Raw genomic sequence first — 14,956 nt, 5'->3', positions numbered from 1 at the left:
ATCTTAATCTATGGTTATATTATTTTAGTATTATTCAAATACTGTTAAATTAATTTAAATAGTTATTGATTTATATTTATTTTTAAAAAAAAAAAAATAAAAAAATTTATTCGGTTTTTAATTTTTTTTTTTTTTAATTTTTTTTTTTTTTTTTTTTTGTATTCATTTTTTTTTCTTTATTCGTTTTTTATTTATTACTTTCATTTATTTTTAAAAAAACTTTATTTATTTCAAATTTTTCAAAAAATTAAATAAAAATGAATAGTTGTATAAATATAAATAAAACAAAGAATTTAATTTTTGGTTTAAGAAATTTAAATTTACAATCAAAAAGTTTTTATGCAACCAAAACACCATTAGAAGAACAACAATTAAAGATAAAAAGAGAATTTGTTGAACATAGAAACTCAGTTAATATATCCAATCTTTTTTTACCAAAATATGTTGAAGGTTTAAAACAAAGTATTACACCAAGCTTATTAGAAAGATCAAAAGAAAAAATCTATGTCGAAACAGAGTAAATAAATATAAAATTTACCTTTAACATTGTATTTTTTACTAATTTTTTATTATAATAATAGTTTTTTGGAATTTCGTAAATATGTTTTTGATAATAGAGAAGATTGCATCAAGTTTTTAATTGAAGCAAAAAAATATATAGAATCTATAAAAGAGGAATACCAAAAAGAATATACAAAGGTATTGGATGACAAAATTAGAGAATTAGAAGAGGAAAGAATAAAATTATTAGAACCTAGATTTTTAAAAAAAAGAAAGTTTTTTTTTAAGAAAAATCAAGTATATGAACCAACAGCAACTGTTAATCTTACAAATATTGACCCATTATATAACACAGACATTAAAACTATTCAACAATTACCAGTACCAGATATCAAGTTAAACACCACTGTTGTCGAATTTGAAGACCAAATGGAAAGTGGTATTCGTTCTTTATTAAATGGTAAATTACCAAACGAAATAACAGAAAAAGATAATATTATACTTGGTTTCGATTGTGATTGGTCTGGTTTATCAAAATATTTAACTGGTATTACCTCAAAAGTTTCAGTTATATCAATATCAAATGGAGAGTATGTATTACTATTAATTAAAATATTGGTTATATATTTATTATCATCATATACTTATTCAATCTTTATTATTATTAAAATAGAAACACAGTTATTTTTAGAATTTGTAATTATGGATTATCACCATTCGATCTTTTAGGTCAATTATTATTACACAAAAATATTGTTAAAACAGGTGTTAGAGTCCACAAAGATTCAAATAAAATATCAAAAGATTATGGTTTCTTAGTAAGTTTTTAAAAAAAAAAAAAGTAAATTATATAAAGATATTAATATTTTTATTTTATAGCCTGAAAATGTTATTGATATAAGCTTTACAAAACAAGCAGCAATTGCAACAGGAAAGTTAATAAATGGAATTAGTATTGAGAAATTAGCAGCATGTATTTTTAACGTTAATATTTCAAGAAGCAGATCACTCAAACTTTCAAATTGGGCATCTTCCCAAGGACTTACAAATGAACAAATTCAAAGTCTTTCATACAATGCATATTATTCATACAAAGCCCATTTTAAAATACAAGAACTCCCAGCTGATTTAGAATCTAGTATTTAAATAAAAAATAAATAAAGATATAATAATACACCAAAATTTATATTATAGTTTTTTATTTTATTAAGATTGTTTTAAGGTTTTTTATATTATATATAAATATATTTATATATTTTAAAATTAATTATTTATTATTTTTTTTTTCTTTTTTTTTTTTTAAGTTACAACTCTCATAATATTAACTATTGGTTGATTTAAAACTTTTCTAATTGGACCAAATGCAGAGAAGAAAGAGAATACCATTGAACAAAGGAAAATTACAATTAAAAGTTGCCATGGGAATTCGAATGGAATTGGTAATTGGGTGAAAAGTACACGTTGAAGAATCATAGTCCAACCTACTATGGTACCAATGAAAACACCTAAAAATGATGATGATAAAACTAGTACAAATGATTCGTAAACATAAATTCTAATCATCCATCTCTTTGGAATACCGACTGCCCTTAATACACCAATTTCTTTAGTTTGCTCTAAAATATTTGAATATACTGATGACATTAATGAAAAGAATGAAATTAACATTGCTAAAATGGTGGTGAAAGAGAAAAAGTACTGAATAATTTTACTAGCTGTGGCATTTGGTGCAATCTTGTCATAGTAATCTAAAATGGTAAAATCTTCGTTTAAATTTGTATTTAAATAGTTGAATATACGAGTTTTAATAGCTTCAACACTGTTTTTGTTTGATGTATTAAGCTTTAATACTACTGATTTCATTGGTAATTCACGAACTGACGAGAATACACTTGAAGAGTATGAAAGGAATGATGGAAGCGATACAATCGAATCTTGACTTAAAACCGATGGGAACTTTGAAAATTTAAATATTGGTGCTGAATCTAACATTGCTACTGGTTCGACTAAATATCTAGTTTGATTATTTTCACTTGTAGATGATTTTTTAAGATTTAATTGAAGTAAAAATGGTTGTTGAAGTGATGCACCAATATTAGATTCATATAGTGAACCAATCAATAGTTTATTTCCACTAGAAATAGAATAAATTTGTTCAGATAGATAATTGATATCACCTAAAGGATAGTCTGGATCTGTTGCTATGCTGTTGGCTTTAAGGAAGCCTGGTAAAGTGGTGGTGAAAAAATTGGGTGATACAGCATAAAGATTTGTATTATCGCTATAAATATGACCTAAATTGGTAATTTGTGAGCTTTGATAAGTTTGAGTTATAATTGAATATGATGAGGTCACCCAAGCATAATCTGCGATTTCGGGGTTCATTTGATTGAGGAATGAGTCGATAAGATATGTGTCCTCTTGTGTAAAGAAAGACTCTTTTGATTTAATAGTAAGATAACTACCATAACTTTGTTGGACTTCATAATTCATTGAGGACTGTTGCATAGAGTATGAGACATTTACAAAAATAATAAATGATAAAGATACAGCATACATGATGGCAGTTTTTCTATTACGTAATTTATGAGCAACTAAATTTTTAACGATAATTGACTTGATAGCTTGCTTTTCCCAGAACAAGAATAAATAGACGACTAAACGCTCGATAATTTGCTCTACATTTAATGCTAAACTGACAAGACCTAAAAGCATGGCAATAAGTAACATGAAAAACATATTTAATAGCAAGGTAAGATTGAACGATAAAAGTGACAATGGGAAAACGTAGTAAATGCCAAAACCAAATACTGATAAAATTAAACCAATAAGAGCAACACCTGATGAGAAATTATTATCTTCTGAACGTTCGATTGAGATTTGAACAGCCATTGTCTTTGAGTGCTTAACATCTAAAGAGTCGTGTAAGTTTTTACCTAAAGCACTACGAATTGGGAAAATTGCTGAGGCAATTGGGATAATTATACCTAAAGCTGTTGCCAATAAAATTGATTCTCCAGTAAGTCTGGTTGGAATAGGTACACCTGTAATCGATTTGAATATAGCAGATACAACAAAACCAAATATTTGAGCTACTAATAAACCCAATGCCCAAGATGGAACACTATAAGAGAAGGCCTTGAATAACATTAGCTGAATAATACCATTACGTGTTGTACCAATCATTCTCATTACACCCATTTCGAATGTACGAGTCTCTACATCAATCATTAACAACGAGTAAATTAATAGAATTGAAAGGAACAATAAAATGAAGATGATTACATTTAAAATTAAACCTAAAAACAATGCAACATAACGATTCTTTGATAATTGACCCATTACTGGTAACGAAGATGAAAATTCATTGAACCCAATTTTATATAAAATCTTATTTGAAAAATCGACGATATGTTGTAAAATTGTATCTTGGTTTGAATTTATATATGGTTCCAATCTTGATGGTGGTAAATTTACAATCATAATTTGAGTATATTCATATAAATTAATATCTTTAATAAATCTATAAAAAATTTAAAAAAAATTTAAATATTAATAAAAAATAAAAAATTATTAAGATATATTATAATATATTTTAATAATTTAGCTTTATATAAATATATCTTACTCTTTTGATGATTCTTTCATTTCTGGATCTAATTGTGTATATAAAAATGGTATAAATGTGGCATAGTCTATAACAATGGCTGTATCTTCGCTGTTATCAAATTTGCCTTTTCTTTTGTCGAAAACATCTTGAATTTGAACAGTTAAATAAATAATTGGTAAAGTTGAATTGGTTGGATCAGCATTAACCCAAATTGAAGAAAGGAAATCAGTGGCAGAAATACGAAGGTATAAATAATCGCCTTTTGAAACTGAAAGTTTGGATGCTACCTTTGATTGAATAAAAACTTTACCTTGGTCGGGTGAGGGTAATGACCAATCACGACCTAGACCCATACGTTTTTCTTTTTGAGAGTCGATGACATATAAATCAGCTTTGCTTGGGACTGAAAGTGAGCATACATTATCAAAACAATGTGGCTCACAATCTTGATTTGCATTTGTTGCATTATGATATTTCCAAAGATTAGAGTTGATATCGCCATTTGGACATGATGAAGCGCTTACAGCATTAATTTCATATACAATTCTTGGTGTATGGTAGCTATCATCTTGAAAATCTGATGAGGATTCTGAATAGTCTGTGTAGTTCTGACCGTTTGGACTTAAATAAGTACCTGCTAATAACTCGGATATCATTGTATAGTTGAATTGATTCGATAGAGTAAAGGAGTTTGATGTTAATACTAAATCCATTTCACCTACTGATGCTTCTGATAAACTTAAAAAAACAACTGGAGTATTTGTAATAATTGATACACATAATGATACAATGAAAACTACAAGGAAACATGCTGAAAACCCTAATGAATAGGATAGCTTATTTCTAAGATTAACCCTTAATGTATGTCTAAAGAAATGTTTCCAATTATAAAATAATGTTCTAAACCATAGTATTATTCTTTCTTTTTTTGTTTTTCCTATACCTGGGTGATGTTTATCGTAAACGCTATCCCAATAGCTTTTATTCTTTTTTAATAATTGTTTATCATCTCTATATTCATCGAAACTATCGCTACTGCTACTATTGCTAAGTTTACTATTTATACTATATCTATCCTGTTCGTTATTATTATTATTATTATTATTTAAAAAAGATTCATCTTCGTCTATATCATTATTTATAGATTGATATTTTTGTTGATTCCTTTTCATTTTATTACTATTATAGATTATTATATATATTTATTATTTATAGAATATATTTTAACTATGTTGATAATAATTAAAAAGATATCTTTTTTTTTATATATAAATAATTTAAATAAAAATTATTTATTTGTTTTATTACTATTATTTGTATTATAAAATAAAAAATTATTTAATTTTAAAAATTAATGGAAAAAAAAATTAATTTCTTTTTTTTTTTTTTTGAATTTATTGATTTTTTTTTTTTTGTGTGGGTGAAATAAATGGGGGTATTAAAATTCACACAATAAAGACAATAAAATAACAAAATAATACAAATAGGGAATTATAGAATAAAACCAATAGTAATAATAATATAATAATAAGGCATTATTCTTTTTTTTTTTTTTTTTTTTTTTTAATTTTTAAGAAAAAAAAAAAAATTAAATAAAATAAAAAATTTTTAATTTTTTTTTTTTTTTTTTTTAATTTTGGTGATAGTTTTCGTTGTTTTTTATTCTTTTTTTTTACCAGTGCCACATTATTACCATTTTTTTATGACAAATGGGCCTGCTCAAATAAGTAGAATCTAAGGTTGTTTATTTTAAAATTTTTTAAAAAAAAAAAAAAAAAAAAAGAAAAGGAAAGAGGAAAGAAAAATAAATAGTTTTTAAAATTTTATTTATAATTTAAATATTAATATAATCATTTTTAATAAAAAAATAGGATCATTTAATAATTGCTTAATTTTAAATCATCACAAAAAAGATTTTTAAAAAGATAATTATCTTTTCAAATAAAAAAAAAAAAAATCTAAATAAAATTTTTTTTATTTTTCTTTTTTTTTTTTATTTTTTTTAAATTTTTAATCATTTTTTTAAACCAAAAATTATTATTTTATTTTATTTTGTAACATCACATATTTTTGTATTATTTTTTTTCTTTTCATTTATCAGATACTTTAGCAACAAAAAATGGTTAAAAAAGGTTTATTGGGCACTGGTCAAACCAGATCAAGCACTTCCTCTGCCGGTGCATCATCAGGTGGTAGATCTGTTTTCAATTCATAATAACAATTTTTATTTATCATTATTAAGATACTATCAACTATATCTCAATAATCAAAATACAACACAACATAAAATAATAGTATTTATTTAAAAGTAAGTTAGAGTTAAAAAAAGAAAAACATGAAAAAAAGAAAAAGGCATATTAATTCATTATTTTTTATAATTTTAAATCAACTCTTTAAACTATCAAAAAAGACAATAATTGTACAGTAATTAACATCAATTCCAAAAGATATTTATATGTATTTATATAAAAGAATCAAAAATTTAAATAAAAAAAAAAATATTATTATTTTATGCTCATTAAAATATAATTTATATAATGTGCCTGTCTTGAAATATTGCAATAAATTTTATTAAAAAAATTGATAAAGAAATAACTAAAGTTTAAACGACAATATTAATATTCTTTTAAAAAAAAAATTGAGTTACTATTTTAGGTGTAATCTTTATTTAATTTTTTTTTTTAAATAAACCAATAGTTATTTAATAAGAATGGAGTTTGGATTGTAGCAATTAAACCATAATTATTTAAAACATGAAGTCCAAAAGTTCCATCTGAATAAGTAACTGAAAGGTAAGCAGAGGAATATTTAAAAACCATGGAGGAGTATTGTTGGACTTGTTTTGGATTATTATTATTCATCCAATCTAATACTGAAATTTCACCATCTTTAATATTAATAATACTTGGTTTGCTATTAACATTAGCAATAGAGAAGAGTGATGATAAACTTGATGAATAGGTTAAAAGTGAACCAGATTTTACATTAGAGCTTGATTTTAATTGTGTGGCTTTTGAAGATCCAAAGAGGGCATAAGATGTAATGAATAAACTGTTTGAGTTTAATGATGCTGAAAATACATCAATGGTTTGTGAATCGGTATTAAAAGTAGCTGATAAAAAGTTACCTGTAACTGGACCATAGAGAGCTGGAACACCATATTGAATGCTGAGACTGCCAACAAAATAGTTTTGACTTTGATAGATTTTAGATTTATAAACAATTAATAAATCAAGATCATTGGTAGTTTGTGCTGATTCAATAGCATGGATTTGAAGGTCACTTGATAAATATTCTAAAACCATTTGAACTTGATTGCTTTCAAAATCAAATGAATATAAATATAATGAATCTTGATTAGCCTATTAATATAAAAATAGAAATTAGTAAATTTTTTTAAAATTATTTATAAATTATAAATTAATACCTACATCATTTTTAGTAATGAAATATATTGTATTGGTTAATCTATTAATAGTTGAAAGTGGGTTGTCGTTTGAACTAACTAAAGTACTATTTTCCAATGAAAATATTTTTGAATAACTTGGTGAATCTGAATAATCTAATTTCCCAATAATAACATCATTTTCTTCACCATTCCAAATACCATATGCTGGTACAGATGCAGAAACGAATTTTAATAAAATAACTGATAATAAAAGCAATATAAATCTCATATCTTTATATATATGTATTTTTATTTTAAAATAATTTTGAAAATTTTTTTTTTAATTTATAAAGAAATAAAAAAAAAAAATATAGAAAAAATAAATAAATAAAAAATTAAAGGTAATTTTCTTTTTAAATAATCTTAATAATTTAGTACCAGAGTTTAAAAATAAATCTTTAACATCACATTATTCCTTTAAATTTTCCAAATATATTATTTATTTTTTTTTTTTTTGAACCAAATTGTTTCTTGTTTCAATTAAAAACCTTTCCACCAGAATTCGAAAGATTCTAATAATATTTAAGAATGTATTTTTTTTAGATTTTTTCTTTTTTTTTGCAAATATCAAAACCGGTTTCGAAAAATCAAAAACCAGTGATATTTTTTTTAAACAAAAAAATTAAAATTTTTTTTTTTTTTGTAATTTTTTTTTTTTTTTGTTGAAAGAATTGAAAAAATAATTATTGAAAGAAAAGATTTTTTGTAGGTTAGAATTCAAAAAAATATATAATGGAACCCAAATGAAAAAGAAAAAAATATGAATAAATAAACCATTGGGCTCTTTTATATCGACCCTTTTTTTTTTTTATGATAAAATATAAATAATGAAACTAATCATTATTAATAAAATACTTATTTATTTTTTTTAACCTCTTTTTTATATAAATGATATTTCATGTGAATAATTATATTGACTATATCATAATATTAAAACATCTTAATGATTTTAAATTTTCCTTAAATATTTCATATATAATTATTTTATTTTTTTTTTCTGATTTTATTTAATTTTGCTTTTTTTTTCCTATAAAACCCATAAATTTTTTTCAAATATTTTTTTTTTTCTTTTTTTTTTCCACCAATATTATTTTTTTGCTGATATTTTATTTTTAAAACAACCAATTTTTTTTTCTTTAAAAAATGCATTTTTTACATAAAAATAATAAACAATGCAAACAAATAACAATTGTAATGATAATAGCAATAGAAATAATAGTTATGGTATAATTCAATCTAATCATGAACTATCATTTTGGAAAGTTTTTAACAATAGATTTTTATTAAAAAAAATTTTAAATAGCAAATGTTGTTTGAAAAGTAAAAAATTTAAAAATATCACATCAATAAAATCAATGTTAAGAAATAAAAACTATCAATTTTTAAAATATAAAATAATAGCAAAAGAAAAACTTTTTTACATTGAAAGTGATTATATAGAAGAGTATTTATTGGAAATAGAAAACATTGAACTATTTAAAGAAATATATACATTACTTTTAAAAACTGGGTATTGTGGGGGTGTGATATTAAAGGAAATATTCAATGACTCGACATCAATTTTTTATGAGGATAATAGGATAAAAATAATCGAGGTAATCAATATTAATATTCAACTAGAATCTGAACAATTTAAAAAATATGTATTAGAAAAAATAAATATGGTTTTCATAAATGGGGCATGGGTGGAGGTATTGAAGATTATTATAGATTTATATAGAGTTTATAATGATGGTGTTCCATTTTCAATTTCGTATAAAGAAAAGTGTTTAATTTTACCAGAAATTACAAAAGAAAAAAATGCCGAATTTTTGATCAATTATCCTTCATCTAAAGTAAAAATAGACCCCTATGGATATAATAAAAAAACTTTAATCAATGTTTTTTTAAAGAATTACATTTCAACATCTTTAAGATACACATTATTAAACAATTTTCAATTTCAAACATATTACCATCATGATTTTGATGACTGTCTAATTTCTTCACCCCACTCTTCTAATGAGCCAACATCAATCGAATCAATCTTAGTATATTTCCATTTGTACTTTAATAGTTTAAAATTCGAGGATTATGTTCAACAATTCAATTGCGATATAAAAAACAATAAAACCATTCCACTATCGATTCAAATTAAAATAAATCATATTACCCTATCCAACAATAAAGAGGCATCAATTAAAAAACTTTTTAAATTATTAGTTCAAGAGACACAATCACTTGTTTTACATGCAATATACATAAAAAAATATTCAGAACCAATAGAACATATACATCTAGATCAAGTTGACAACCTTTTATTAATTTATATAACTAACACATTTAATAATAAAGTACTCAATTTACTTTTAAAGAAAGGAAATAAAATCGATTCTAACAAATTCAATTATTGTGAAAAAAATGCATATAATAAATATATGATTAAATTATACGAACAGAACCATGGGTATTCAAAAGATGAAGTTATGAAATTTATAAGAAACTACACAGAACAGAATTTGATTTCAATTGGGGTATTAGATAAAAAACTATCAAAACTAATATTAAATGCAAATACAAAAGAGATATATAGTGAATTTTTAAATAATATCTTCACCAACACTAACAACCGAATGATATCAAGAGATGCATTTCCTGCGGAATGGGATCCAGTAATATCATCAATTTATGACATTGAGGTATACACACGCATTAAAGATAGATCGACGATAGATTGGTTAGCAAATAAAAATGGTGGCTGTAGTCCATGCACTAAAGATAATCTAAATATCAAATTAAACAAAAATTACATTCACTTTGAGGCATTGGAATTATTAGAATATGCAAGATACAAATTCGAATCAACAATGATGAATATTTTAGATTCAAATGTAAAAGAAAAGAAGATTCACATTTTGCGTTCAAACAATAACTTAAAATCGTTTGTAGATGATTTAATAATGTCAAATTTTAATGATAACACCCAATTATTTGTGGATTTTTTTGAAAAAAGGTTTAGATTTGGACCCAATGGAAGTATAGAATTTATAGATAATGAATTAAAAAAATTTGAAGCACCTCAACGTTATTCTCATATCATAGATTCATCGAAAATATCAGTTATTTTAAGAGCATCAACAAATGAAATAGTATGGTTGTTTATAAGGCTTGTCGAGTCAGGGGATCTACATGCAATTCAATATCTTATAGACAATTGCAGCGACCAAATATGCACTGTAACATTATGTGATAACTCGCTAAATTCATCTCTATACTCATACTATGAATATGAAATTGTAATTAAATTAATTCAATTATTTATTACAAATTTCAACAATTATAAAATATCAAAGGATGTTTTATCGCCAGCATTACAATATTTATTTAATCAAGTAATTCGAATTGGGGATATAAAAAAAGATCAAATCATAGAAGCACATCAATTAATAACCAATTTCGCAGAACTGGAACATGGATTAGATTACTCTTATTTTTATCTAAAGGTGCTGTCACCAATGGCATCTTCTTTTATAGTGGATATATGCATCCAAGGATATGAAGAATTCTATACTATACTATACTCTTTTCAATTTGATCCAGATATCTTAACATTTGACTATTTCTTTAATCAAAATGATAATGTTGACAAACTTGAGTTTATAGATTCAACAATTACCGCTATTGTCAACCAAGCAGGTTTTAGCAAAGCACCTCTATCAAAACTATCGATACTTTTAGAACACGATCCTCCAAGAATCAATTTATTTATAAATCTATTCAAAAAATATTTAGAATATAAAAAAGCAAATCCAACTCCAACTAAAAAAGACTATAACAGTTTTACCACAAAGCAATTAAAATTAATGATTCATACATTTGATATAGAATCATTTATACAATTAGAAGATATATTAAATACTTATGGAGACAAACCAGATCAAAGTATTTATATATTATATGAAGAGGTATCGGAAATAAAACAAAATCATTCGGTTAGGGAACTCTATCAAAAATATTATTGTTCAAATGCAAACATTGTCGATTGGTTTGGTTCCATATTATACAATGACTACTCTCACAATAGTATTGCAAACTATTTATTAAACAAATATTCTGATCAATTAAAAATATATTTGGATTATTATATAATAACTGATAAAATAAAAACAATAAATTTTTGTTTGTAGTGATATTCAAAAATTTTATTGCAACTTAAGTCATTTCTATTGTTTTATAAATCAAATTGTATTGTGAACTTTGTGATCCACAAAATAAATACTTTTCTTTTTTTAACAATTATATTGTCTTTTTAATTTTTTCATTTAAATTTTATTTAGAATAAAGGTTTTCCCTGTGTTAATGTCTATATTTTCACCCTATATTGTTTTATTTATCCTAAATTTTAAAATACTAAATAACAACCCCATTTTTATAAATAATTAAAATACAAATATAACCCCATATTTATTAAATAATTTAAAACCACCAAAATATATTATTAATTGATCTCTAAGAATATAATAATAATATATTAAACAATTTGTAAAGGATTTATAAAACTAATGTTATTAAATCTTGATACTATAATAATATATTATCTAGTTATTTTAAATTAACAGAAGAAAAAAATAAAATAAAATTTTAATGAATGGTTTAGTGTTTTTTATTATTTTAAAAAATAATGTTTTTTAGGTATACAGATTCCCAAATTTTTAAAGTAAAGATTTATTACTAATTTAAAACTTTTTTTATATTAATTTAGAAAATGAAAAAAAAGATAAAAACTGAAAAATAAAAATTAAAAAAAATTTTTAATCTTTTATAATTTAAAAAATATTAAAATTAAAAAACAATATAAATATAGAATTGTTTTTGTTTATTTATAAATTAAAATTTATTTTTATATAAATAAAAATATGTGTGGTATTAGTGGTATAGTTAATTGGTCAATTAATATAAATAATAAGAATCAAAATGAAATTTTAAAAAAAATGAATGATTCTATAATCCATAGAGGACCTGATGGAGAGGGTTTTTATTTTTCAAAACATGCTTTAGTTGGTAATATATTAAATTTAAAATTTTATTATTATTGTTCCAAAGAATTTTAAATTAATATATTAAAAATTATTATTTTATATAAAGCACATAGAAGATTAGCAATTATAGATTTAGAAGGTGGCAAACAACCAATGATTTATAAAAAAGATGGTGATAATGATCATGATAATCAATTTTCATTTTCAGTAATATTAACATATAATGGTGAGTTATATAATTTTAAAGAATTAAAAATTGAATTGGAAAAACTTGGTTACCAATTTAAAACAAGATCTGACACAGAGGTTGTACTTTTATCATATATTGAATGGGGAGAAGAATGTTTATCAAAATTTAATGGAGTATTTGCATTTGCAATTTATGATGAAAGAAAATCATCTTTATTTTTAGCAAGAGATCGTATGGGTGTAAAACCATTATACTATACTATTATTCCTGATGATGGTAATACAATTGTATTTGGTTCTGAAATTAAAGTATTATTAACACATCCATCAGTTAAGCCATATGTTGATAATGAAGGTTTAAATAATTTATTTACAATGGGACCCATTAAATCACCAGATCATTGTATTTATAGAGATATAAAGAGTGTACCTGCTGGAAATTATATTACTTTTGAAAAAATCCAAAATGAAAAAGATAATATTAAATCCTCATCACTTTCTATATTTCAAGAGTATTCAAATTTTAAAATGAATATAAAAGAATATTGGAATTTAAAAAGCTTTAAACATACGGATAATCTTGGAGAAACAACAATTAAAGTTTTAAAATTATTCAAACAAAGTGTTGAAAAACAATTAGTTTCAGATGAACCAATTGGATTTTTATTATCGGGTGGACTTGATTCAAGTTTAATTGTTGCTATTACATCAAAAGATATTCGTCCCAATTCAAAACTAAATACATTTTCATTATCCTTTGAAAATGAAGAATCTGATTTTAAACAGGATTATTTACGTAGAGATGTAGATGAACCATTTTCTAAATTAGTTGCAACAGATTGCTCAACTAACCATAAAACGGTAATTATTAATTCAAAAAATAATTTATATGATGTAAATGTTTATAACCCACTCAAATGTTTTGATTATCCAAGTTATGGTAATGTTGATACTTCAATGATTCAATTATTTAAAGAAATTAAAAAAGATAGAAGTAATTGTAAAGTAATTTTATCAGGTGAACTATCAGATGAAGTATTCTCTGGATATAGTTGGTTTCATGATGAAAAAGTAATATCAAACGATACTATTCCAACATTAGTCGGTGTAGAATTATATAATGATTATAATCTCTATTTAAAAGATGAATTTTTAGAAAAATTAGATTATAAAAATTTTAAAGATAGAAAATTTAGTGAATTATTAAATCAAGTTCCATATTTGATGGATGATAATTTAGATGAAGAAAACCAATTTCAAAGAAAACAAAGAATATTATCTTACTTTTTCATTAAATACTATGGCCATTATTTATTAGAAAGAAAAGATAGATGCAGTATGTCAAATTCAATTGAAGTACGTGTTCCTTTTGGTGACCAAGATTTAGTTGAATATTGTTGGAATATTCCTTTTGAAATAAAATCATTGGATAATATTGAAAAGGGAATACTTCGTCGCTCAATTGGTAATCTTTTACCAAAAGAAGTTCAATATCGTAGAAAAAGTGCATATCCTCAATCCTGTGATATTAATTTCTTTTATCATTTATGTGATCAAATGGAGCTTGTATTAAATGATTCAAAATCACCAATTCATCAATTTATTAAACCTGAACCAATTTATCAAATCATAAAAAACAAATTAAATATTGATAATCCAAAAAAAGAAAGAAAATTATTTGAACATTTACTTTTAACAAACCAATGGATTAAAGAATATAAAATAATATTCGTTTAAAAAATAAAATAAAATTTCATATCCAACCATTGTGCAGCAAACATTTAAATTTAATGAACAAACTAAAATAAATATTTATTTTTTCGAATTTAGTTTTAGCATACTTTAATAACGTATAAAAATTATTATTTGTTTATATAATATTTACTTTGGCAAAGTAAATTTAAAAATAAATAAAAATAAATTTAACAAAAAAATTTTCTATAAACACTTCTACATTGATTTTAATTAAATTAATATATAAGATAATAAATGAATATTAACATAAAAATTTCATTTTTTTTTTTTTTTTTTTTTTTTTTTCGTTTTTTAAAAAAATTTTTTCAAAAATTTTATGTGAAAAATGAAATTTTTATTATTGGGTAAATATCTAAAAAAAATATGGCAGCTCATTATTTCAATGCCATCCAACCATAATACAAATTTTATATTAATATAAGTAATGTAAGTAAA

General features: G+C 23.0%; 4 protein-coding genes across 4 annotated transcripts; 2 read left to right on the top strand and 2 right to left on the bottom strand.

Annotated features, from left to right (window-relative positions):
- Positions 1–257: 257 nt before the first annotated feature.
- DICPUDRAFT_154097 (uncharacterized protein) lies at positions 258–1,647 on the top strand (the record flags this gene model as incomplete). The annotated part of the gene is made up of 4 exons (XM_003289658.1): positions 258–517; positions 582–1,091; positions 1,175–1,319; positions 1,381–1,647. 4 exons carry the CDS (start codon positions 258–260, stop codon positions 1,645–1,647), a joined length of 1,182 nt encoding a protein of 393 aa, XP_003289706.1.
- Positions 1,648–1,800: 153 nt separating this feature from the next.
- DICPUDRAFT_56279 (uncharacterized protein) lies at positions 1,801–5,283 on the bottom strand (the record flags this gene model as incomplete). Its single annotated transcript, XM_003289644.1, has 2 exons — positions 1,801–4,024; positions 4,130–5,283. The coding sequence occupies 2 exons, from the start codon at positions 5,281–5,283 to the stop codon at positions 1,801–1,803; spliced, it is 3,378 nt and encodes a 1,125-aa protein (XP_003289692.1).
- A 1,509-nt stretch (positions 5,284–6,792) lies between these two features.
- On the bottom strand, positions 6,793–7,788 carry DICPUDRAFT_154094 (uncharacterized protein; the record flags this gene model as incomplete). Its single annotated transcript, XM_003289643.1, has 2 exons — positions 6,793–7,473; positions 7,543–7,788. 2 exons carry the CDS (start codon positions 7,786–7,788, stop codon positions 6,793–6,795), a joined length of 927 nt encoding a protein of 308 aa, XP_003289691.1.
- A 943-nt stretch (positions 7,789–8,731) lies between these two features.
- On the top strand, positions 8,732–14,503 carry DICPUDRAFT_154093 (uncharacterized protein; the record flags this gene model as incomplete). Its single annotated transcript, XM_003289657.1, has 3 exons — positions 8,732–9,003; positions 9,280–11,717; positions 12,684–14,503. The coding sequence occupies 3 exons, from the start codon at positions 8,732–8,734 to the stop codon at positions 14,501–14,503; spliced, it is 4,530 nt and encodes a 1,509-aa protein (XP_003289705.1).
- Between the last annotated feature and the right edge of the window lie 453 nt (positions 14,504–14,956).

The sequence above is a fragment of the Dictyostelium purpureum genome, assembly GCF_000190715.1.
Source record: "Dictyostelium purpureum unplaced genomic scaffold DICPUscaffold_186, whole genome shotgun sequence".
NCBI classification, from domain to species: Eukaryota; Evosea; class Eumycetozoa; order Dictyosteliales; family Dictyosteliaceae; genus Dictyostelium; species Dictyostelium purpureum.
Note: the sequence above shows the minus strand (reverse complement) of the source record. Positions and strands in the feature narration are given on the sequence as shown.